Genomic DNA, 27280 nt, shown 5'->3' with positions numbered 1-27280 from the left:
AAGGCAGAAGGAGGGAAAATCTTCAAACCCCCCTCTCCTCTCTCTGAGTCAACTCGTTACAGCTGCTGTCTCCCCGGAACCCTGCTTTGAGGAAGGGGGGCTTTCTTCTCTTTCACACTCTTCATATCGAAGGTCCAAGCCTTCCTCATCGGGGTATGTCCCTTCCCTTCCCTTCCCTTCCGTTCCCTTCCCTTCCCTTCCCTTCCCTTCCCTTCCCTTCCCTTCCCTTCCCTTCCCTTCCCTTCCCTTCCCTCTCTTTTATTTTTTTTTAAAACAAAAGACTTCCTAAAATGAAGTCTGGGAACCTAACATTATTTATTACATTCTTATAATCCACTTACAAGCTTTTGAAACCTCAATTGGAGATGACCAATACTCAACACTTCAATTTCCTCATCTATAGAATGGGACTAGAATCCAATAAGCATGGACTAAGCTTATTAAGAAATAAGGACCCTGTTGTGGCTAAAAAGTCTAAATTAGTACTAATTGAATAGTCATTAATATTTTTTTTGTATTTCTTATCACTGAAAGATTTACAAAGTATTTTCCTGTAAAATTATTAATTATTAAATTATTAATGTATTGCCCTGTAAAGTATCTTCCATTTTCCATTCAAGAGAAATCAAGTAATATGCCTGGAGTCTTATAGAAATATAAATAGAATGCAAAACTACTAATTCCAAATAAAACACTGTTGTATATAATAAAAACATTTTGGTCTCTGTCTGCTATATATAGTTAAATATTTGGATATATAGATGAGAGGAAAAATAACAGAAACAATAATAATAATAATACTGTGTACTTATATACTGCTTTGAGGTTTGCTAAATTTTTTGTCATTCTCATGGCAGTTCTATGAGATAATTGCCATTATTATCTCTATTTTTGTCTCAGAAAAGTTAAGTGACTTTCCTTGTTACATAGTCAGTGTCTATGGCAGAATTTAAACCCAAGTCTTCTCTACCAAGACTCAAATTCTTTCCACCATGCCACACTAACTTGCTATATTTGCATTAATGCTAAATCTACTTTACAACTTGAAAGATTTTTTTTTTGAAAGATCAAGAGAGCAAAAAAAAATCTTTAACCAGGAAAATGTAAAATCATTTCAAAAATCTTTGGTCAAGTAGAAAGAGCTTCTGATAGTTCTAAAACAATCTTTCACACACATAAATGAGAAGACTTTTGTGCAAGGTTGGCAAACAAATAGCTATGATTGGGTGTCTCAAGGACATTGCTCTAGCTATTCAACTATAAGAGGGAGAAAGAGAAAAAGATTAATTATTAGCCCAATGAGAAGGAAAGCTGCAATTAAAAAAAAGAAAAAGAAAAAGGAATGAGTCAGGTTCTGTTTGTGGCAAAACGCAGTTCATGGCTATAGTGGAAAAAAGGGTCGGGGGGGGGGGGTGGGAACATAGCATTACAAATTTTTCCCAAGGAATTTTCACTGTTATTATAAAGAGTAAAAGCAGAAGTCCCCAAACTACGGCCCCATGGCATATGGCAGGCCACATGTGGCCCCCAGAGGTCATTTATCCGGCCCCCACCATACTTCCAGAAGGGGCACCTCTTTTATTGGTAGTCAGTGAGAGGAGCACTATATGTGGCAGTGCCACAAAGCAAGGCATCGCTCACGTACAGTACTACTTCCGGTGACATCATCCTTTGTGTGGTGCCTTATTCTGAGAGTAACTGAAGGAGAATGAGGCACTGAACAAAGGATTATGTGGCTGCACAATGGAAGATGTCAGCATGGTGAGCAGTAATCTGGGGGAGGGGATTCCACACTGTGTATACTGCTGTCCAGTATGGTGGTGGCAGTGATGGGCCTGTGCAAGGTGTGACAGGCCCGTCACAGCCAGCGCTGCAGCCTCCATTAACCCAGATAGCGCTATACAGATTTGTTCATAGTTTGTTTGTTTTTTCAATAGTCTGGCCCTCCAGTGGTCTGAGGGACAGTGAACTGGGCCCCTGTGTAAAAAGTTTGGGAACCCTGAGTAAAAGTAATCTTTTAGTCAAGACAAATTAATTGTTTCTCCTCTCCTTATCTCCCCCTGTTCTGGTTAGTTCATTCTCAATAACATATAATGATTTTTAAATGCTATTGATGTGTTTTCAGTTTAGGGCCTCATATTCTTCCTCTATAAAACGAGGAAGGCTTGACCAGACAATCCATAAAGTTCCTTTCAGTGCTAACAGTTGTACTTTCATGGAATGTTTATTATTACTAGTCATGGTCATGGAATCTTAAAGCTGGAAAGGCCCTCAAAGGTAATCTTGTCTAATCCCCTCTTTTTAAAGAGAAGGAAATGGAGACTTGGTTAGAAGTTACTTACCCAATATCATAGAAATAATGAGGTAGCAGAACTGGGCTTTGAATGTAAGCTCTCTGATTCTAAATCCACTGCACAATTTGTAGCACTACCATGAGCAGTTTCAGCATAACTAGATTTTGAAACCCAAGAACACCACCTGCCTGGCTGCCAGCCAGGCCCTGATAGTCATCCTCCTGGGAAGCAACCCCTTTAGAGATGCAACCTGATGACTCTTTCTGCAGGTGTGAATGCTCTACCTCCCCGGCACTGTAAGGGTTAAATTGGGGTTTTGACTAAATAAGAGTTATAAATTCAATATCATGGTCACTGAATTCAAAATATTATCCCTAAGCCAGAAAATACTATTAGCAGCTTTTATTTATTTGTTTGGTTTTTTTTTTTAAACCCTTACCTTCCATCTTGGAGTCAATACTGTGTATTGACTCCAAGGCAGAAGAGTGGTAAGGGCTAGGCAATGGGGGTCAAATGACTTGCCCAGGGTCACACAGCTGGGAAGTGTCTGAGGCCAGATTTGAACCTAGGACCTCCCATCTCTAGGACTGGCTCTCAATCCACTGAGCTACCCAGCTGCCCCCAGCAGCTTTTATTTATAATGAGGAAGAGAAAGAGTTGAAGTATGAAATGTAGAAGGGAATGAGGTAAGGAGTTGCCTAGCTTACCCTAAGTGCTGATCTGATGAAATTCAGCTTGCTTCCCAACAAAGTTCCAATCTTCACATGGAAGTCCAAGTCACTCACCAGTAAGTTGATGCCAGATCCAAGGAAAAGAGTCTCCGCACAGAACTCACACAGCAGGGATTGTCCCACCGAAACACCAAAGAGCAGAGAGGGTCTCCTTGCAGAGCCACCAAGGCAGGAATCTCTTCAAGCCAGAAGTCCCGGTGGTGTCTTCAGCCAGGGTTCCACAAATGCAGCCTCCTCCAAAGCTAAAGCAGAAATCTCACCAATCAATTTCTCCAGAAGCCAGGAAAGGAATGCCCAGAACCAATCTCTCCAAATACCAGGAAGGGTATGAAAGCTAAACTATGTTGGTCTCTTTTTATACCCCCTTTTCCCACATCACTACCTGTCACTTCCTGTCACTTCCCTTCTTCACAGAAACCAATGGCAATCTTTCAATTTGCCTAGCACTGCCCAAGGGGGGGGGGGGGGGGTCAGTAGCCTTTGGAGTTGTCACTTCATCTAGTAAGTGATTTGCAAACTCTCATACTTGATGGTAAGTAATTGTACTTTAATTTCTTGATTTGATTAGCTAAAAATAGACAAGGGAAAAGTTAATCCTATCTTCACAGCACCCATAGCTACTGAAGAACCAGAAAAGAAAGTTCTTTGACATCAAAATTGTTGGCATTATCAAGTGGTTTAAAATCAGAATCAAATATTACTTGGTAAGTGGAAAAGAGACTAAAGAAGATTCATTAGTACATATATGGTATATAAGCAGTATTTGCCATATATGTGGTATATATGTATATAATAACAACAATAATAAAACAATCATGTTTTGTATTTATCTACTGTTTTGAGGTTTGCAACATTCTTTGTCATTCTCATGGCAGTTCTATGAGGTAGTTGCTATTATTACCTTTATTTAATAGATAAGGAAAGCAAAACTCAGAAAAATTAAGTGATTTGCCTCATTACACGGCCAGTGTCTATGGCAGGATTTGAACCCAAGTCTCTACCAAGAATGGAACTCTAGCCACCATGTCACACTAACTTGCTATACCTGCTTAATGCCATATCTACTTCATACTTTGAATTTTTTTTTGAAAGTTCAAGATTACTTTAGGATTAATTTGCGTTAGGAATCTCTACTCGAGGACCAAGGTACCTACTTTCTGCTACTTACTGCTATTTACTGCTTCTGTAAGGACATAGACTAATAAAAGGACCATGCACTCTTTCCAACTGACCTTCAGCTGAAACTTCCTTTAAATGTTGTCTTTATTTCTATTCTCTTTAAAAATTATTTTGGTTTTTTCAGTGAATGAAAATCTGTCCCCCCCCCCCCCCATAGAAAAAGAAAAGAAAAATAAAATTATTGTAAAAAAAAAAAAGAAGCATAGTTAAGCAAAATAAATTCCCACAGTGGCCATATTCAAAAAATGTTCCATTCTGGACCTTGAGCCTATCACCGATATCTCTGTTATTAAAATGTGAGATCCTTGAAATCAGAGACTGTCTCCATTTTTCTATTTATATTCCCAGCACTTGGAACAATACTTTTCATATATAAGAATTTAATAATTGTTTTTCTTTCAATAATTAATTTGTTCATTCAGTGCTTTCTCTGTTATTCCATCTTGCCTCCATTCTATTATATACCCAACATAAAATACTTGTTTTAATGCTTTTCTTCTCTATAATTTTTTCTCATTATTTTTCTCATAGTGGTCATTTGATACATTTAATTTGGGGAGTAGTTTGCACAGCAGATAGATCACCTTATCAAAATGTATATCTTACTTCTGGCTCCCTAAGAAAGTAAAATTCACTAGAGTCCCAGAACATAATAATACTCTAACAGGGGAAAAAATGGTTCTTTCATCAAACTATAGCTTTGATGAAAAAAAAAATCAGTTTTATTGTCCAGTGCCTTAGGTTCTCTGTTTCTTCTGCCTTCATCTACCAAGGAATACGGGAAGGACTGTGGTAGAGTGATTGAGAACAGTAATGGGAAGAGATGGTAGGGAAAAATTAGAAAGAGGATATTGAAAGAATCCGTAGGATATAAGGAGGGGAGGATGAAGAGGAACAGGTGAGTTGGAATAGGAAGGAGGAGTGAGATTGGTTTAATGGAAAGAATAATGTCTTAGAATTGAAAGAGTTGAGTAGGAGTCCCAGTTCCCTCATTTACCTGGGTCTGTGACTGAGGGCAAGTCCCTTCCCCTCTTTGGATCTCAGTTTGCTCATCTATAAAATGGAGTTGTATTAGATGACCTCTAATGTCCCTTAATAGTTCCAACGATCATGTTCTCCGACTGTCTCATAAAAACCCTCTACAATCACAGGAGGTAATTCCTCCCATTCAAGTTCCTATTGCCATTAACTAGAAAAGATTACAGTATTTGCTTTAGGAATTTCAAGGACCTACGTACCTGTATTTTTTAAATAAATATTTCAAACCTATCATTTACATTTAAGGAATCATCTCTCCTGACTGTAACCACTTTGGCACCATCTTCTGGCTATTTGTGATTTTTGTAGTCCAAAAGAAATAATCATCTCATTGTTACTACTAGATTGTTTTTGGTTTGTGTTTTCCCCCCTCCCTTTGTTTCCCTTTCCTTTCTCAGCTTGTTAGCACTGGAAGCAATAATTATTCATAATTTAAACCATGTTTCTTTCCACCCTACATGGAACATAAAGGTAGTATCCTAACTCAGACAATTCTCTGGATGTTCAGGTTTGGCTTTGAGTAAAGACAGATGATGGGGGGGGGGGGGGGGGAGGGGAAGGGCAGAGAGAGGAATGCTTTTAATTTAGAAATTGCTGCCTAGGCCTGGGCCCTTGCACTAAGAGCTCAGCTTTTGGATCACACCCTTTGCAAATGTTGAGACCTTAACTACCCCTTTGGAAGAAATAATTCATTAGAAGAACTCCCTACAAGTTCACATTTGCCATTTTTTATTTGCAATTGGTTGCTAAGGGCATAATATTGTTTTTCTGGTTCTATATCAAACATTAAACTACCGCACTGTTGGCTTTGATGTGGAGTTTTTGAAAAGAGCTGCAGGGGGTTTGCATAAATGTTACCTGAGTGATCTCAGGATACCTGGAGGCCACAGAATTAAGATTCAAGATCTGAGCATTGGAAGCATTTGCTAATTCCTCCTCCCTTTGTCTGACTCTGTGTGAACTGCAGTACCTTGCTTTTATGTCCATACCTTGAGGTTTCCCCTGCTGGAATGCAAGGTTTATTATGGGTTTGTTCAATTTACTGTTTTGATTACATACTTGTTCTCTCTCACAGCCCCAGGACTTTAATATTATGTCAGCTATAGTTAACTGGTTGTGTTCTTATTTATTCCAGCAATAATTCAGCACAGAAGGGCGTAGATTTTCCTCTCACAATTGAGGCTCTTATCCTAGCTAATTTTTTTAAAAATGTCCTTCATTTTATAGTTTTGAAGTCAACTTAGACAAAGTAAAATAACACAAAGCCAGTTTAGCTCCATTCCCCATTTAAGCAATCTTCACTGAACCGCTTTCACATTAGCTGACCCATATGCTAGAATTTTTTGTTTGTGACTTCCTCTTTTTTATCTATAGTCATTGTCAATGTCCTTATAAAACACTTTAGACTTTAAATCAGAAACCTAAGTTGGAGTCCATGGTCCCCTGTGTAATAATAACAATCATATCATTTACAGAGGGCTTTAAAGTTGCAATGTACTTTTACAAATACTATCTCATTTGATCCTCACAACAACCTTAGGAGTTAGGCACTATTTTATTAACCTCATTTCATAGTTGAGGAAACTGAGGCAGGCAGATGGGAAGTAACTTGCTCAGGTTCACATAACTAATAAGTATCTAAGAACAGATTTAAACTCAGATCTTTCTGACTCCAAGTATGTACTCTATCCAGTGCACCACCTAGCTTCTCCATACTAGTTCTATATGGCCATCAGAATTCTCCTCTGATGCCTCATCATGTCATGGGAGGTGACCCTGGGTTCTTTAATGCCCTGCCAATGGAGCACAAGCTCTGACAGGTCCTACCTCCCAGAAAAAGCTTCAACTATAGGCCTTGAAAAGGACATTATATTAATGTGTTCTCAAAGTACTAACTAAATTTGAAAAGGCCAATCACTAAAAGCTTTGAGTGTGAAGTAACAGACTTTTTCAACAAAAGAAAATTATAATGTCCATCTAGTAAGAAAAGGCCTATATTTGTAATAAAGGCATAGAAATCTGAAGTACTGAAGTGACCATAGGCAAGTCACTTAAATCCCTCAATATCCTTATTTGTAAAATGGGGATATTTTCTCTGTTAGATAATGAGTCAGTAAGTGAATAACCATTTATTAAGACAGCTGGGGGGCAGCTGGGTAGTTCAGTGGATAGAAAGCCAGGCCTAGAGACTGGAGGTTGTAAGTTCAAATCTGATCTCAGACACTTCCTACCTGTGTGACCCTGGGCAATTCACTTGACCCCCATTGCCTAGCCCTTATCACTTTTCTGCCTTGGAGCCAACACATAGTATTGATTCTAAGACAGAAAGTGAGGGTTAAAAAAAAAAAGATAGCTGATGACTCAGTGACTCAGAGGTTTGGGCTTGGAGTCAGGAAGACCTGAGTTCAAATTCAACCTCAGACACTTCCTAGCTGAATAACCCTGTGCAAGTAAGTTAACCTCTGATTGACTGACAAAAGATTTCAGGGGAGAAGGAAATGGCAAACCATTCCAGTATTTTTGCCAAGAAAATTCCATAGGCAACACAATGATCCATGGGGTCACAAAGAGTTAGAGAAGACTAAACAACTAATTAAAAATCACAAGTGCCTACTATGTGCCAGATACTATGATAATCACTCACTAAGAATACAAAGGCTAAAAGACAATATCTGCTCTCAAGTGGCTCTAGTCTAGTGAAAAAAGTCAACATGAAAATAACTACTTACAAACAGGCTTCATACAGGATAAATTGAAGACAATCAAAAGAGAAGATATTAACATTAAGGGGATTTAGAACAAACTTCTAGTACACAAAGTTTTAGTTGGGACTTAAAGGAAACCAGGGAATCCAGGAAGTAGAGATGAGTAGGGAGAGCATTCCATACATAGGGGACAGTCAATAAAAATGCCTGGAGTCAGAAGATGAAATTTCTTGCACAAGAAACAGAAAGGAGGCCAGTGTCACTGAATTGAAGAGTATCTGGAAGGTCTAGTTGTGTGATCTTGGGCAAGTCATTTGATTCCCTTTGCCTAGCCCTTGTGCTTCTGTCCTAGAGTTGTTACTAAGGGAGAAGGTAAAGTGTTTTCTTTTAAGAGTATATAGTGGGGATGGGCTATGGGGGAAAAAAGACTGGAAAGGAGAGGGTAGGTTATAAAGAGTTTTAAACACCTGAGGATTTTATATTTGATCCTGTTGGTAATAGGGAGCCACTGTAGTTTATTGAGTAAGAGGTGTAACCCAGTCAGACCTATGCTTTAGGTAGATGGCTCTGACAGTTGAGTAGAGAATGTATTAGAGTAAGGAGACATTTGTGGTAGGGAGACAAACCAACAGGTGATTGTAATAGTTCAGGCATGAGATATTGATGGCCTATACCAGGGCTGTGATAGTATGCAAAGAGGAAAAGGAGCATATATAAGAGATGCTTTAAAGGTAAAATCATCAGGCCTTGGAAGACAGATTGACTATGATGGGCTAGAGAGAATGAGGAGTTAATGATTACACTATATTATGAACCTGTGTAACTTGGAGTTTGGTGATGCCCTCAACAGTGTTTAGGAAATTAGGAAGAAAAAGAAGGATTTGGGGAGGAGATAATGAGTTCAGTTTGGACGTAATGATTTAAAGATATCTATAGAACATCTAGTTTGACATATCTAATGGGCTTTTGGGAGGTTAGGAAAGAAGTTATGGCTGGAAAAGCAGATCTGAGAATCATCAGCATAGACATGATCATTGAAAGCATGGAAACTGAAGAGATCAGCAAATAAAATAATAGAAAAATAAAAAGAATGCAGGACAGAGCTTTAGAGGACACCCACTCTTAATGAACACAAATTTGATGAACCAGCAAAAGAGACTGAGTATGAGTAATCAGACAGGTGCCAAGAGAGAAGTAAGATAGAGTAGTGTCATGGAAACCTAGAGAGAAGAGAGTACCAAAAAGAGGAGGATTATCAACACTGTCAAAAGCTTCAGATATCAAGAATGAATATTGAAAAAAGGTCTGAGAGAGAAGGGGGGTGGGTGATAAGGAGACAGACAGATAGAGACAGATGCAGAGACAGACAGACAAAGAGAGAGAGTGAATGGAAAGGAAGTAGAGGCATTGATTATAAATAGTATCATAACATGTTGATAATCAATTGTTGATTTTACAACCACAGTTTCTCTCTCCTCTTTTCTCATGGTCACTATCCTAATTCAATCTCTCATCAGCTTTTACCTAGATTCATAGAAAAATCTTCTAAATAATTTCCTTGCTTCTTGTCTTTCCTCTCTCCAATGTATTTTCCATATAGCTGCCAAAATACTCTTCCTAAGGGGGAAGGAGGACTATGTCATTCTAGTGTTCAAAAAATTTCATCCAATACTGCCTTTAAAATAAAATACAAATTCAGCCTGTAATTTAAGACCTTCCACAATCTACTCTAATTGGCCTCTCTATAATTTGTTTTCAGATGACTACCATCATGAACTCTATATTTTAGGCAAATTGACCTACTAGCTGTTTTCTGAACAGGGTTGTTATCTCTAGTTTTTTTACCTTATACAGGTTGTTCCCCTGTGCAGGCCTGGAATAGACTCCTTCACCATCACTATTTTGGACCATTAGTTTCCTTCACAAATATAACTAGCAATTTGGGGGCCCAAGGCAGATGGTACAAAATGGGATCTGGGGAAATCAGCACTAAGCATTCTCTCCAATAAATTATTGGAGGGAGAAGAGATCCTTCGACCTTATGTGCTTATGTGCTAAGGAGGAGAAAGATCTTGGAACACTGACCTGAGTGAGGGGAGACCTTAGAGATATCACAAGGTCACTGGCCTTAAGATTTCTAGTAGCTTCCTGTCTTTAATTATTCTTTCAGACTAATTTCTATACAGCTGAAAAAAAATGAAAGTATTATCAAAATGTAACAAATTTTTAAATTGCAAATTTCATTGTTGTGACAGGATAAAACTCCACTTTCTGGTTACAGTTGTGTCTTAGTTCAAGTCCTCTCCAATCAGGTACTTTCCCTGATTCTTTCCCCACCCCACTTCCCCAAACCCAGTTGTTAGTATTCCCTCTCCCCAAATTATCTTCTATTTTCTTATTTGTGTACTGTATATACTATATTAGTGCACGTAGGTGGCACAGTAGATGGAACTCTGGGCTTGGAGTCAGGAAGACTCATCTTTCTGAGTTCAAATTCAGCCTCAGACACTTACTAACTGTGTAACCATCCTGAGCAAGTCACTCAACCCTCCTTGCCTCATTTTCTTCATCTATAAAATGAGCTAGAGAAGGAAATGGCTAACCAGTCTAGTATCTTTGCAAAGAAAACCAGAAAGGGGTCATGAGTCAAAAACACTGAAAAACAACCAAAAAAACCAATACATATGCTATATTACCACCAGAATAATGTAAATTTCTTGAGATCAGCAGTTGTTTTGGTTTTGTCCTTCTATTCTCTGTACTTTTAATGTTACACAGAAAATAGGTGCTTAACAGTTATTAAATTGAATTGCTAAATAATATAAATTAAAGCTTATATAAAAATATAAATGCTCTCAAATTTACAAAGCCTTTTACAAACATTATCTCATTTGAGATTAAAGACATTCATAGAACTTTAGAGGACATTAGAGATTATGCTTATTTTGAAGTCTAAGAAATTATTTAGACCTGGTTCTGAAGCTAGCCATGAGACCCCTAGGACACAGCATGGTATAAGGGAGGGAAAAGTGATTTTTAAGCCAGAAATTTTGGGTTCAAATCCAAGCTCTGCTTCATTTTACTTGTGTGATATAGGATAAATCATTTAGCCTTTTGGGGTCTCAGTTTCATCCACTATAAAAAGAGAAAAAGACAGAGATAGAACAAGACTAGAACCCTTCTCACTCTCAATCATTCATTTCCTTTTCTATGAATTGTAATGCTAATATGCTTCCTTCCTCATCATTTGTTGTAAGCCTTATGGAAATATGAATTATTGCTTTTATTATTCTGGTATTTAGCAAAAAGTCTTGCACATAACAAATACTTAATAAGTATTTGTTTAATTGAATTGCAAGTGAGGAATCTGAAACCTAGAGAAACAAAACAACTGCTTTCTTGCAAAAGAATTTCCTCATTTAATAAATCCTTTTACATAAGACAATCTCAGAGTCAGGAAATACGTCAAGCAACCAGGAGGGATGCATTGAAAATAAAGAATTAGCTCTTTTTAAAAATTTTTTCTCAGATCACTAAATAATTGAGAATTAAGGCAAACTACATACATGATGAAAGAGTCTGGAAACTTTTAAAGTATCATAATTCAAAGACTGTCAAAGATTGTTTTCTTTAGGGTGTAGTGTCTCTTCTCTGTATGTGTATCTCACTCTGTCTCTGCCTCACCACTTTCCCTAGGACCTAAGAAAATGACACTTGACTGCCTCCTAGGCAAGAAGTATGTAAAAGACAGTTCAAGTAGATGCTTTTTCTCTTCCCAGATGTTTCCACTCCGGATGCTCCTGCATTAGCTAGACAGCATGGTATGGTGGAAAGAATGCTGAACTTAAGGAGTAATGAGACCAGGGTTTCATATCCATGCATAATATTACTAGTTGTGAGATCATGGGCAAATCATTTTACCTCTCTCATCTATAAAATGAGAATAAATACCTGCCTCAACCTCCTGTCCCCTGACCTCCACATATAAACAAGCATACCATTGTGAGGAAAATTATTTGTAAATTTGAAAATTCGTATCCCCAAAAGGGGTGGAGAAGGCAGGAGAAACACTGTATTCCCTGACAGTAAGGGAAATACATAGTTAAAGGGAGAAAGTGGACAAAAAAGACCCTAAACAGATGAAATCTACCAAATGACTACTGTGTGTTTTTCTAAGTTATCTGTAAAATGGCCAGACACTGTTCCTCTGAAAGGGCTTCTTGGGTGTCAAACCTCTGTACACTAAGTTTGTCAGTCCAGAAGCATTTATTCTAGTGTACTTACTACGCTGCCAGGCACAGCGCTAAACCAGACATTTGCCTTCAAGGATCTTACATTCCTTCTAAAGGGGGAGAGGGGAAGAAGGAGGGAACAAATATAAAAGAAAGCTTCCTTTAGCTTTGGGGAAACAACTAGACCTGAGATTTCACTTGTATTAAGAGCTCTCTCCGAGAAAACAGACTTTGCCAAAGCAAATCAGCACTTTCATTGCCATTTAAATTGTCTAAGAGGTGCCTAGGGCACTAAAAGATCAAGAGACTTGCTCTGGGTCGCAGTATAAAATCAAAAGGTGGGATTTGTAGGACAGGAAACAGATTTATTAAGCACCTACTGTGTGCTAATGAATTTACATATATTTTCGCATTCGACCCTCCCCACAACCCTGGGACGTAGGTGACATCATTTTCTCCATTTTACAGTTGAAGAAACTGAAGCAAACGGTGTCTAGAGGCTGGATTTGAACTAAACATAGCTAACTACAGGTGCAGCGCTCTACTCATTGCACCACCCAACAGCCTGTAATACTTGTACCCAAAGTATATCTGGTTCTAAAGTCAGCTCTCTAAATATCATACCAGTATACCACAACATGGCAGTACACCAAAAGTTCTCGGCTTCAAGATCCAAACCCCAGCCTCTCTGGGTAGGACTCACACCTGACAGAAGGCACTTGCACAAGTCGGCTAACTGGCTGGGGGGGGGGGGGGGTTAGAGGGATAACGCATGCGCATAGTAGTCCTCGGCGCCTCACCCTCCGCGTCCTCCTCCCCATCCCGTTCCCTTTTCTCACCTGGGATTGGCTGATGGGTTGCTCTTTCCTTACCTCGGATTGGTTGGTGAGAGAAGAACGCGCGTGGGGAAAGCAGCCTAGGGCAGTCCAGAGGAGGCGGACTAGAGTCGGTGTTGGTAACGGTGCTGACGCATACGCACACCTGGCCTTCTCCCGCTCTCTTCCCTCTTTCTCCCCGAGCTAACTCAATGGCTTTTACACCCTGGAGTTCCAAAGCCTCTTTCTTCAGGGTTTTGGACCAGCACAGGGTCTCCCTGATCAAGTCCCTGAAGGAAGGCCATGGAGAGGCCCCCCGTAAGGAGGCCTCGAGGTAGCGAACTAGCAGGCATGAATTAAAAAAACAAAACTTTTGGAAGGCAGCTTTGCTGCTGGGGGGGGAGGGGTATGGGGGAGCATTGGGGGGGGGGGGGGAGAAGGGAGCCAGGGGACTGCCTCATCCTCTACATGTGGCCTCTTCCCTGCTAGGATCTCTGCACCAATCTCATTTGCCTTCCAAGAAAGAGTTAAAGAGTAGCCTCAGTGACTTAAATAGACCTAGTCTTTACTTAAAAAAAAAAAGAAAAAATTACCTCAGAGGTGGAAATAGTCTGGAATTCCCTTTAGATTCAACTCTCTCAATTGCCCCAGTTAACCTTTGTCAGGGAAAAAGCTACTTTGTGGCTTTTCTACAATGCTCTGACATGACTGTACCCTTGTCCTTTATAACTGGAACCACATTTCTTATTCCAATCCACCTGGCTCCACCTAGGTTTGCCATTTATGATTCGTGAAATCTTATGTTTTGTAGCATCATTTTAGGAATGGCATTGTTGGGCTTTAAAGTCTTGTTTAACAAGAGACATTTTGTTCTTTTTTTCTTTTCTCTCCCTCTCTTTTTTTCCTGTGATAATAAATTGCCAAATCAGTGGGATCAGTGGGGGGGGGGGGGGGGGAATAGTCTGTTGAAAAAAATAATGAAAATTTTAGTTTATTCCCAAAGACCTTAAGTTGTCCATATTTTTTAAAGGGACTTCCAAGAAATTTATTAAGTTAGATTATGGGGGAAATGATGACTGAGAGTTTCATAACCTGGGTCCACTGTTTTAGCTAATAAGCTTTTAAATAGTCTCAAAAGTTAAAGTTGTTAATATAAAATGATCTTTGTAATGATAATAGGGCATCTAAAGTCAGTTGAGTGTTATCTGTCTACCTATATTAATACATTTTTCGAAGAGCTATGTTACTGCCATCCCTCAGTTTATTAATGCCTTCACTCTATGTAGTACAAATAAATAGCTCTTCTTTGAGAATACTTCCTTCCATAAAATAAAATGAAACAAACATGTGAACCTATCTATCAGAATGATTCAATTTGGAAGAGAATTAAAGTAGGGTGGGGTAAAAGAAACCTCTACTTTAAATTGTGTCACTTTACTTGATCGTATCTTAGAGAAGCTAACAATTTACAACAAGTTTTTAAAAACTCGTTCTTACAAATCCATTGTCCTTTATTATAAAGACTTGTATAGTTAATTTTCTACAGCATTCTTTCCTAGTGACTAATTAGGTGCTATAGACTGAAATATATTTTACCCATTTGATAACTTTTTTTTTTACTTTGGAAACTAAATTTATGTAATTTGTAGTCAAAGTCAGGATTGCACCATTTAGTTTAAAATATGACTAGAATTTCAAGCTTGTAGGTTTGTATTTGTAACAGAAAGCTGAAACAAATAGGAATTTTTTTGTCTAAAAAAATGTAACTACAACTTATCTTTCCTCTCTTAGTAGTTGTAAAGGAACAAACTTAACCCCTTGATTACAGCTTTTCTATGATTTAGTGGAAGAAATGTACTATAAAAATGTATATATATATATGTGTGTGTGTGTGTATACACATATATATCAACATGTATACTATGGAGTATAAAAATTCAAGAAATACTGAGATTTATTGTTATTGATTTAGGGAGGTCTGACATATACTAAAAGAAGTATTACAATTGTCATATTAAATCATTATTTGTTCATAATTTCAGTTCTGAGGTTCTTGCAGCTATAGAAAATATTATCCAAGATATCATCATAAGCCTCTCACGAAATGAAGCACCTTTCCTCAAAATAGACAACAGATCGAACTGGGAAAATATCAAGTGGGCATTATTTGTTTTTAAGTTTTAAGTCAGCATAAATGTCATAAGGTTAACATTGTTTATTGAACATTCTGATCAAATTGATTCTGTATTCCCATAAAAAGTAAAAATCATGAGGTACTTTTGTCATCTTGCTAGGTCATTCCCATAATCAATTTGATTATAGGACCTCAATTCTGCAGTTTTTTTTTTTGCAGGGGAAACAGTTTATAGTCTACTAAATAACATGAAAATCAGAATGGAAGCATTTTCCTACTTCACAATTTAATTGATTTATTTCAGACATCTTGTCCAAAACAGTTTAAAAAAAAAAAAACTCTTTTGAACTTTACTATTTCTGTTGGGGACATTGCCAGGAATTCTTTCCACTCAGGTTTTCATCCTCAGCATTATCTGGTGTCCTCCACTTTCCCCTTCATGCCACATATCCAAATAGTTGTCAAATTTTGCCATTTCTACTTCTGCAACATCTCTGGCATCTTTTTCTTTCCATTCATGAGACCACCACTCTAGTTTATATCCTTATCACCTTTCATATTGCAAAAGCATACTAATTGGTTTCCTTGCCTATCTCTTCTGTCTCTTCAATCCATCTTTCATATATCTACCAAAGTGATTTTCCTGCAGTGCAGGTCAAACTATATCACTCTTACTCATTAAACTCCAGTGACTCATTTTTGCATATGGATTAAATACAAATGCTTCTGGTTTTGTTTTGTTTTGCTTTGTTTATTTGTTTTTTAATCCTCACCTTTTATCTTAGAATCAATACTGTGTTTTGGTTTTAAGGCAAAAAAGGGGTAAGGGCTAGGAAATAAGGGTTAAGTGACTTGCCCAGAGTCACAAGCTAGGAAGTGTCTGAGGCCAGATTTGAAGGACCTCCCATCTCTGGGCCTGGCTGTCAATCCACGGAGACACCAAGCTGCCCCCCAAATGCCTCTGATTTTTGAACCTTTTCAACTTGTCCTCAGTTTCATACCTTCATACTGATTTTTCTTTCCCCCATGCCTGGAATACATTCCCTCTTCACCTCTACCTCTCTGAATCTTTTGTCTTGTTTCAAAAGGCAATTAAAATAGTATTTTCCAAAAGGAGCCTGCCCTGAGCCACTTTCTAGCTACTAAAATCACAGTCTCTAGACTCGTATGTTTTTCATATATGTGCATACATACAGATGCATGTATATGTATAAATAAATTTATATATGTACCTATCTCTTCAGAAAGAATAGAATCTCCTTGAGAGTAGGGTCTGTTTCATTTTTCTTCTTAGTTCCAGAGTTTAGCATAATGCTTATTGATTAATTTATAATCTGCCAAAAGAATAGAAATAATTACTAGGTCAAAATTGCTGCTTTTTTAATAATAAAATGCACTTAGCATAGTTTTTATAATTTGAAATTGCTTTGCTATTTCTATATTAATATAAACTTATACTACATTTTGGATGCAGCTTTGATTCAGGATCTAATGTATGTAATATTGACATCTAGTCTGTTCTCACTGTGCTTGGTGTGTTCTGCCACCTTAAGGACATATTTGGTAGTTCAGTTAGCTAACAATGCAAAAGTGTAATATTGTGTGCAGAGCTGTGTTTTTCAAGTAACTTTGGAGAGAAATTAATGTGCAATTTTCAAAGTAATAAATATGGATGTAAAACTCATACAAAGTACACAAGATGTTTCATAATACAATATGTTTTCCCATGAAAATAATTTTATATAGATTTTTAGAAATAGATGGATTAAGGTCTAATCTAAGAATTTGGAATATACATGGAATTATGAAGGATAAATTTAGTATTAAAATATTTTTAGTGCTTTTTAAACAAAAAGTTTTATAGAGTAGTACAATTAAGTGTATAATTTGACATTCCAAAGCTCATTTCCCCCTTTACTTTGTTTCCCATTATTAAAAAAAAATTACTAGGTTTGAAGATTCTGTGGGTCTACAAATGATACCTCATTGTACCACCAAAAAAATCAAAAGTGATTCAGCAAAATCAGCTCAACGATTTGGTAAAATAACATTTTCTTAATATTTTAGGGTTAATAAAATATATTCTATCCTTTCATTTGTTCCTATTTTGCCAATTCTTTGAACACAGCACATTTTTCCTGGAAGTAAATTTACTTCAGTTTAGTGTTGCCAATAACTATGAAAATAATGCTAGAACAAATGTTCTCTCAGAATATGTGATCAATAGAAAATGTTTCAGTTTTTTTGGTTTAAAAATCAAGTACCTTTAACTGATTCTTAGGAAACCTTTATTCAATTCTTCTTTGGGAATGTATTTTAAAATGCTGTTGGAACTTTGTCAAGTAATTGAAATTAATTCGGCAAATGGTTATCTTCTTTTAAGTTATTGCATTTTCTTTATTCATATGTCTTTATTTTTAGAAGAAGGTAATTACAGTTTGTGTTATTAACAATATACGATGAGTTAATAATGTAGAATGAATAATATGTAGGTTGATTTTATTTTCCAGCTCTAATTCTTAAAATATTATCTATGATCTACAAATTAGTCCAAAGCAACACTTATGCAACCAAAAGGTAACTATATTTCAATTGTAAAACTACTTTTTAAAAAATAACATGAGGATTTAATTGTATTAACAATAGAGCCACTATGTATTTTGCCCTTTGGATATCTTTGGTAAATATATAACTTCATGTCCCTTTATTTATAGAGTATTTAAATATTTCTGATGGCATAACATTTATTTAAGGAAATAGGACTATTGGTAGTAAAACAAAATAGTTTATATACTTATTTCTTTAAGGTACCTTTTTCTCTGAAGAAAATGAGGTTATTTAAAGAAATTTTTTTTTCATAGAGACATATATTATACTGATATCCAACTATTTGGTAACCAGAAGATTGTGGACAATATAATCAATGACATTTCCTGTATGTTAAAAGTACCAAGGAGGAATCTACATATTGTAAGTACCCTTTAAAAATATTTTTCTGCCTCTGACCAAAATGCTTCATCCTATTTACATAAGCAATATCTTAATTAGAATGAAAATTTCGAAGTTCACAATTTTCTTTTGATAGATTCTTTTTATACCTAAATATGAAGAGCTTAAAATTTTAATTTATGTTTATTATTCAGCTATGTTTTCATTTAAAGGAACACTTTAAAAATATACTCTTAGGTAGAGTATAATAATATGATAGTATTCTCCTACTTAAGCATGACCTACTCAAAAAGCAAGAGTTTATAAATATCCTTAGTAATATCCAAATCCATATTATTTTTTATTCACTTCTTAAATTGCAATACATGTATTTTTCTTTTCCTGTATTTTCTTAAATTGCAAAATATAGGAATATATTTTAATGTATACAACAAAAGCTCACAGTTTATTATATAATTCTTTATTTTTATTGCATATTTAAATATATTTGTTTACTAATGACTACTAATTTCACAATCAAAAAGAAACATTTTTAATTTTGCATCCTTACATTAAATATATACCTCATTGTAGATGAACTCAAGGAGAGACAAAACTGCATACAGAGTTATGATGGTAAAAAAATCTGGTCAACTATGTTTGTGTTTTATTTTTCAGCTGTCTACTTCAAAGGGTCTAATTGCTGGTAGTCTAAGCTACATTGAGGAAGATGGTACCAAAGTGAATTGTACTTGCGGTTCAACGGTATTTATCAGTAAAACCTTGGCATGTTTTAGCCACACTTTTGACAGCATTTAAGTGTTTTAACTTTTTTAAAAACATTATATTATTTATGTTATTTCAGATTTTAAGGAGGTTACTTTGGAGTTTGAGATTTCAAACATAAAACTGGATAAGAAAGTTTAGACTGGTTGTTGGTATATTATCTTCACGATTTTCCAAAATTCCAAATTTATTCCAAATTTCAGTGGCAACGGTGATATAATTTTTACCCATACATTTTGTTTATACCTAGCATTTTTAAACATTATTCATTTGAAATAGAAAACTTTTCTTTTTAGTACACAATGTTATAAAATCTTCAAATGCTGGGCTTTTGAAATGCAAAAAAAGCATATAACAGCAAGGAATGGTCAGGTTACTAACTTGGAGGCATAGATTATGAAGTTGAATAGATTTCTTCATAAGAAATTAAGAATCGGTTCATCTTTTTACTACTGTTTCTGTTTTTCATCCACATTAATAAAGATAGAAATTATAAGATAGCCTGAGTCAAAGATTTTATTTCTAGGGAGCCATTAATCTCTTGTGACTGATGTTTCAGGAGGAAAATGATTACCATGTAATTTTGGTTTTAATTACTAAATATGGCTGTGCTTACTTTTTGTTTCAAATAGCATCTTTTTTTTTTTAACCATATTTAGGCAGTTGCTGTACCATCTAATATCCAAGGAATTCGAAGTATCCTTTTAGTAGAAAGTTAAGCTGAACTGTTTTTAAAATACTTAAGAAACAGTCCATGTTTTAAAAGTTCATTTTCACCTGCATTTTTAAATCTAAAATTAAATTAGGAAAAGTATTATTGTTTCTGAATCTTTACTTTTAGCATTAATTGTTCAGATGACTATTATAGATAAATGTACTTGCTTTCATCTTACACATGATTCTGCCTTAACACAAAAGATCTGATCACAAATGCTAAATTCCTCCTAATTGTAGAAAAAGATGCAACATTTCAACGACTCCTAGATGATAACTTCTGCAATAAACTATCTCCTTGCATAATTATTACGGTATTGACAGCTTTAAAAAATCAAGCTTTTTATCATGATTTGCAAAGATGGATTTTAATGTTTTTAAGAGATCTCTATAGTTTTCATAGTCATCTTATTTACAAGATATGGTTCTTCACTTTATACCTGAAATTGTGTGTTATCACTCAAGTTGATTGTGAACTTCTTGGGTATAGAGGACTATATCATCTCTTATTATCTGTAGAGTCTAGTAAAGTGCCTTGCACATGGTAGGTACTTAATAAAATTTTGCTCAATTTAATATGCCAGATAAGTAGTTGTAATATTAAACAGACATGTCTATTTAAGAAATGCATTTATATTTTTTCAAAACTTTCAATGAAGACACTTTCTTAATTTCTCTGTACTCTTGATATCATTGAAGTAAAGAACTCATGGAAAAACTGCCTCCACAAATGCAAGTTGACACTGATTCAAGCTTCTATTCTTAAATTACCAGGAAAAGTGAGATGTTAATTCATTTGCTCAAGATGATACAGCCAGGATGGGTCAGAAGCAGGACTTAAATTCAAATTATCAAACTTTGAAGCTGACCCTTTGTTTATTACTCTAGACTGACTCTCATTTTTAATTTATTACCTTAAGATAAAACTATCACTATTTATTGAAGTAAGAACCCATAGTAGATGGTCACTTTATCTTATTAAAGGAACTTATGGTCTAGGTACAATGTTCAGGTCAGCCAGTTATGATACTTCACTATTTTATTTTATTTTTCTTTATTTTTAATACTATATAATTTTCAATTTGGCCATTTATAGTGAGGTTCTACTACAGGCACATGGTTTAGATAGACTACTATTATGATGCAGCTTTGGTGCTAATGCCAATTCTGAAATCACAAATACTGTTCTAAACTCACTGCTACACTCAATTTTGCATATCATAGCATTTTAATATCAATTAATTAACATATATTTACTGAGATGAAGCCTAAGTCTATTATTAGAGTAGGCACTATAAGAATGCAAAATAAAATAATGTACCTGCCCTTAAGGGGCCCACAATCTAATTGGAGAGACAGATTAATATGCATGAAGTAATTAAGGACAATATAAAATATACATTTAAGTGTTCTGAGGCACAAATTTTGTAGGTGCTGGAAGAATTCAGATGTCAAAACAAAGAAAGGCTTTATGGAGGAGGTAGACTTTGAGCTTAGCATTAAAGAAGAGGTAAAAGAATGTGGATAGAGGAGAAAGGCATTTCAGATAATGAAATAATATAAATAAAGGAATGGAATAGAGAATGATTATGCATGGAACAGCAAAGAAAATGACAATTTGAATGGAGAGTTCATGCTGGGGAATAATAAAAAACAAGGCTGAATAAACTGGGTAAAGAAAAATTATGAAAGGCCTTGAAAGCCAGATCATTTGTCCTATATCATAGAATCACAGATTTAGAACTGGAAGAAACCTCAGAAATTAGCTAATTCAGCTCCTTCATTTGACAGCTATAGATTTGATAGGAAATTGACATTCACTAATTTTTATTGATGTTTTAATAAGAGGAATAACATGATTCAATTAAATAAAATTAAGTGCCCAAGGTGCTATGTATAAAAAGATAAAAAATAAAACAGTTTTTATTCTTGACTTCAAGGAAATTGTGTCCTACTGTTAGGAAACATTTTTACAAATAAATATGGTATATATTTGAAAAGGAGACAGCATTATGGGGTCAAGTGTGGGAGGATGTGTGAGGAGGATCAAGAAAACTTTACAAAAGCTATATGGCAAATATCCTGGTTGAGAAAGACAGGTATATCAGTAGGATAGATAGGCGGAGGGAGAAGAACCGTGGTAGCCAGCAAAGAGGCTGTTCAAGTAATCCAGGAGTGCAGTAAATCCAGATAAAATCTTGAACAAATATGATAGCAATGAATATGGAAAAGAAAGAATGGAAAACGAGCTATTTCAAAGGAAAAATGAACAGAACTTGGTAACTAATTGGTATATGCCAGTCATTGAAGAGAGAAAAAGCAAAAATGTCACCAAAGTTTTTAGGCTATGTCATTGAGATAAAGAAGAGTGGTACTATCATCAGACAGGGAAGTTGGAAAGTGTATCTATTTTGAATTGGAAAACATGAGTTTAATTGTGAGAATACTTAATTTGAGGTGACAGTAAAAAAAATCTAATTGCAAAGGTTTAAATGAATAGAACTTAAATTAAAAGACCGGGCATTCCAATTTCAGATTCATGTAGAGGTGATAGCTGAAGCTATAAAAATTAAAAATTTTTCCCAAGGAAGAAAGTAAAGGAAGGAAAGAGAAGAGTTCTTCAGACTGTAGCTTGAGAAATATAATAATAAGGTTAATAAAAATATCAACAACATTTAGAATGGCATAGTCTTAGAGCTATACAGATCCTTAAAGATAATTTAGTATTTTGGCTCAGCAACACACTTATTTATTAGTCAATCAAACTATCTGTTATCTTAAATAAAGATTCATTGAACCATTGAATGTTAATTGAAATCTAAATGTCCTTCTTTAAACCACTAATAAAGTTTGAGTATTATTTTTGAGTATTATTTTGAGTATTATTGTTCTAATTTTACTCTTAACTAACAGATATTTAAATTTACTCTTAGGGCAAAGGAGTACCAGATCTGAACACAAGACTTCTAGTCAAAAAACTGTGGGATACATTTCATCTTCCTATTTTCACTCTAGTGGATGCTGATCCACATGGTAACTGACTGACTATATAAAAGCAAATTATAATTTGAATTTATTCATAGCAGATATTTTATTTCTCTTGAGGATTTATTTTTCTTTAAAGTAATTATTTGAGAAAGAAACTTACTAATTTTGATTCCTAAAGAGTAAAGTCATTTATTAAATGAAGTTATAGCAATAATGATCATCTGGGATAAGCTTCTATTGCTTTTGTTCTATTCTACTCAGAGATTCAGATCGTCTTATGTGCAATATACATGAAAATAAATTGTAAAAATGTATATACTAGATAAAATATAACAACTGATTTTTAAAGTTAATTTTGTTTAACAGGCATAGAAATAATGTGCATCTATAAGTATGGATCTATGGTACGTATAGCTGAATATTTCTCTTACTATTATACTATTTATTTTTTTAAGTAATGTGCTAATCACATTTGACAATTTCTTCATCGATCTAAAATCACTGTTAAGCAAAAAACAAGAGAAATGTGTGATGACACCATCTAGCTATAGATTCTATAATTGATTCTGTTTTATTTATTTTGATACAAGACTCCACAGTAACTAGTACAACTATGAAATATATAGCGTTAATACTAAATAAGAGTTATTATCCATTATCAATAGGATCTTGTAGGCCAGAGTTGTAGCAGATTGGTTGGAATAATATTGTCTGGTCACTAGGGAACTATTTGGAATCTCATAACTTTTCTTTATAATCCCAAGAAATTGCCATTATCACCAATCTGTGCTCAATTTTATTATCAACAATAGTGAAATTGAGGAATTTGTCATATTTTTTTAAATTTATGGCATTTTTCTTTATATAACCAAATTCTCTTAAAATAAAAATTGATATGAAAAAAGTAATTGAATAACAAGTATCAAAGAAGACAGTGCTAGAAGTTGAAGTGAAAGAGGCTAGTTATATTGTAGTGTTGATTTCTAGGGAAATGATAAAAGACCCAGAAATATTGAATAGCATTCTTCTTAAACAGATCCTTAATTTAAAACTTTGCTGCTATTTCTCATACTACTGTAGAGTTAAGGGTAGGAGGCTACATGATAGAGAGCATGTAGAAGTCAAGAGCCACACAACACTACTGGGTTCTCCTATATATCACAATAATGAAAATGGCAGAATGCTAGTATTCTCTGCAACTTAGTACCATTTTAATATATGTTTATCTTTTATTTTAGTCCATGTCTTTTGAAGCTCATAATCTTACAGTTCCAACTATCAGATGGCTTGGTCTTCTTCCCTCTGATATTAAAAGGTTAGCAATTTTAGTTGAAATGTCCTTTTAAAAATATTTCTATAGAAACCACAGAATGTAAAAGAATAAACTTAACAAGTCACTAAAGAAGAATTGTTGAGAATTTTCCATTTTCATTTTCCACTTCTACTTTGAATTATTTTAGATAACTTTTAATTAAACCCTTCATTGATTGATTTACTGAAACTGAATGCTTAGGAAATAGGGTATTCTGTTTGATTAAATGCTTTCATTAATTTGAGAGTTAATCAGAATTTCTCTTTCAACTCTGTAAGTTGAAAATCTTTCTAAAATGTATTAATATACTTAGTACATGCGTCAGTGTAATCAATCATCAATATAGCACTAATTCTATAAGTATAGAATCCCCTAGGATACGGGTCTAAATGAATATTGCCCCTCTGCCATAACCTAAAAATTGCTTTTGTTTCTACTAAATCCCTGATAAGAGTTTATTTTCTTGAGATTTGGCTTTCTCATAACAGCAAAGTACAGAAAAATACAGATAAATTATGAATTAAGAAATACAGTAATGGATTCTGGTAAATTGAGATGTCACTTTATTATATATGGCTAGGACAATTGGCACTTAAGATGTGCTGTTTTGAAGAGGTATCATTTATGTGACTCACAGGTCACATGTAGCTCACAACATTCCTGAGCACAGCCAGAACTAGATTAAAATGTAGTTTCTCTTATATTTTAATGTGTTAACATATTAATAAAAAGAGAAATATATGAATATGTAGTTTCCTAAATCAATATACAACCCTCAAGAATCTTTATGCATTGTTTAATAGCCTCAATGTCTTTTTGAGTTTGACACCACTACTCTTTTAATTATATTTAGTGTATTAAATAGCAAAGAGTATCTTTCCATATTTCCCTCTAAAAATAGTGCCCTCCTTAGGAGAACGGCATGTCACAATTCAGCAGCTTTAGTTCTATTTCTTTATTTCTGAGCCTACAAACTCTTTGGAAACAGCATTTCTTTCATGCTTTAATTTCCCTCTTTCTTTTTCCTCTTCCTTTCTTTTTCTTTTACTTCTCCCTTATTTCTTTCAATAAAACCAATATTATATTTTGTAGAACATGGACAGGAATTGTTAGAGAAGCACTACTCTGATTTCTTTCCTCCTTTTTACCAAAGTTGCTGCCTGCTTATATATTCAATTTTTTAAATGTTTATTTGGCTAAAACAAAATTGTTTTCATCTTCATAGTTGGAAATAATATTGTTGGGTTTTTTGTTTGTTTTTCTAATTTTTTTGTCTATTATTTCTGGGGTGTCATATTTTAGTCCTTCAGGAAGATTGCAACTCTTTTGTGATAATTGAAATTTTTGTTAGCCTGGGATCAATTTGATAAGCTTTTCTAAATTTTACTAGGTTGGTTATCTGTTAGAGATATAGTAACACAGAAACAATATATGATACTATAAAAGAAATCTGATTAAACTATAAATACAAATTACAAAAATATTTTGCTTTCATTAATTTTTTTAACCTATGCTTTTTTTCCCAGATTAAATGTACCTAGAGGTACATTAATTCCACTAACTAAACAAGACCAGATGAAACTTGATAGCATCCTGAAGAGACCTTATATTACATGCCAACCATTTTGGAAAAAAGAAGTACAGAATATATTTGCTTATAAATTGAAATGTTTTATGCTATATTAAGTGTATTTTACTAACTTTAGTATAAGAAAAAGTTATTGCATTCTAACATGCAACATTTAGAAACTATTTTCTGAGAAGTTTTATAATCAATATCTATGTGTCAAAAATTGTGTTCTAAAGAACTTTTAAAGATGTTTGATAATACATGATTATTAATATTTTGACTAGACTCCTTTTAGAAATGCTGATAAGAATGAAGAGCATTTTCTTCTTTATATTGGTTATGTAGTCTTTTAAAATAATATTTAGGAATTTCAAGGCAAATCCGTTTTAGGAACTTAGATTTTTTCTTTAGGAATCCTGACCTAATTATAAAAGGAACTGAAGCTGAGCTTTTCTTAACATAGGTATTTTTAGCACCAAGGGCTAATAAACAGTCTGATTTCCCCCAGAGGCTATTATATTATACATGGTTTAGGAATAGCCTAGGCTAAACTTGGAAGGTACATTAGTGATATGTCTATAATATTCTACAGCAAAAGGATTTAGTATGACTATATTTTGTGTTTATTTACAGATGGAAATAATGGCAGAATTGAAAATGAAAGCAGAAATTCAAGCTTTAACATTTATTTCATCAGATTATCTTTCCCGAGTATACTTACCTAATAAATTACAATTTGGAGGGTGGATATAAGGCTATTGCAGAAAATCTTAATAAAATAACTTATTTACAAATGTTATTTTGAGAATACTTTTTCTTAATCAGAGACAAACTGAAATAAGCTTATACATATTGAATAATACTTTTCATTTTCTTTAGAGGTTTTTGTCTTATTCTACTTCAAAGATATTCATCTCCATTTTGTGACAATGTTATAAAGATATTATACATTATAAAGAGAATACCACCTATAATTATGTCATTCTGTTTATTTTGGACATTTTTTGATTAATAATAATTTCATATACATAGTCAAAAGCTAAAGAAAAGATTTTATTTGCTTTCTATTTAGCTGTCTTTATGTCATCCTATTGACCTTTTCATAGCAAAAGAATAAAATTTTCTAAGTGTAACTCAAGCTTTTGGAAAGTAGTTGTAAAATCTAGAAAATATTTGTTAAAATTTTCTTCATCCTCTTTTTTAGGGCTTATAGCCTTATCACATACCACTGAAATCCAGAAGGAATGTGATAATTAAATGTCAGGACATGACCAGAGCTCTTTTTTCATGTAATATGTATTTTATTGAAAATTTATTATTTGGAAAATATTTGAGAATTTATTGGCTTATTGCCAACATTTTAGTGATCAAAATTACTCTTTAGTATAATTTAATACTATGCATAGACTAGGAAATCAATACAAATTATAAATGGATCCATTCCTGCTAGGACAGAAATTATATGAACCTCAGAGAGAAGTAATCACTACCTCTTGGAGTTTATGATAAAGAAGAGGAAAAGCAAGCATATTTTGATGTTCATTTTCAATTTTGGGAGAACAAATTTTAAAGGATTGGTATAGTCACCTGAAGTAAAACTCTATAGATGTCAGCCCAAGAGGGATGGGAAAATATTGAAATTCTGTGAGTCAGAGTCAAGATGGCAGACTAGCAGAAAAATTAAAGTGATCTGTCCAAGAAAACTTGCAACAGATCTAGAAAACACAGCAGACTAAGTCCTGATGGAGAAAACCAAGAAAAAGTCACAATGAGACATATTTCTAGCCCAGTTCAGCCCAAGGGGATAGAAAAGTCTCTGGACACTGAGAATAGGACCTTGAAATGCCCAGGGAG

The 27280-nt window shown here is 34.5% G+C and overlaps 1 protein-coding gene across 3 annotated transcripts; it reads left to right on the top strand.

The window, feature by feature from the left end:
* The first annotated feature begins 13073 nt into the window (after positions 1-13073).
* Positions 13074-26225, top strand: SPO11 (SPO11 initiator of meiotic double strand breaks). 3 transcript variants are annotated; one of them, XM_001377908.4, is made up of 13 exons: positions 13080-13328; positions 15037-15150; positions 17079-17167; positions 17639-17705; positions 17990-18098; positions 18735-18821; positions 19502-19538; positions 19761-19870; positions 22490-22589; positions 22911-22948; positions 23783-23859; positions 25383-25494; positions 26060-26225. In XM_001377908.4, exons 1-13 carry the CDS (start codon positions 13207-13209, stop codon positions 26177-26179), a joined length of 1182 nt encoding a protein of 393 aa, XP_001377945.1. In that variant the 5' UTR covers positions 13080-13206; the 3' UTR covers positions 26180-26225. The 3 variants fall into 3 exon arrangements, with proteins under 3 accessions (XP_016284208.1, XP_003339751.1, XP_001377945.1); XM_003339703.4 differs by lacking the exon at positions 15037-15150 and having other exon boundaries at positions 13079-13328; XM_016428722.2 differs by lacking the exons at positions 19502-19538; positions 19761-19870 and having other exon boundaries at positions 13074-13328.
* Positions 26226-27280: the final 1055 nt, after the last annotated feature.

Source organism: Monodelphis domestica, chromosome 1 (genome assembly GCF_027887165.1).
Source record: "Monodelphis domestica isolate mMonDom1 chromosome 1, mMonDom1.pri, whole genome shotgun sequence".
Taxonomy (NCBI): domain Eukaryota; kingdom Metazoa; phylum Chordata; class Mammalia; order Didelphimorphia; family Didelphidae; genus Monodelphis; species Monodelphis domestica.
Note: the sequence above shows the minus strand (reverse complement) of the source record. Positions and strands in the feature narration are given on the sequence as shown.

Excerpts from the sequence above, each read along its gene's own strand:
- SPO11 (XM_001377908.4), top strand. The coding sequence starts at position 13,207 with ATGGCTTTTACACCCTGGAGTTCCAAAGCCTCTTTCTTCAGGGTTTTG. Across the intron at positions 15,151-17,078 it reads TCGAACTGGGAAAATATCAA|GTTTGAAGATTCTGTGGGTC; the intron begins GTGGGCATTATT and ends AAAAATTACTAG. Across the intron at positions 23,860-25,382 it reads CTTCCCTCTGATATTAAAAG|ATTAAATGTACCTAGAGGTA; the intron begins GTTAGCAATTTT and ends TTTTTTTCCCAG.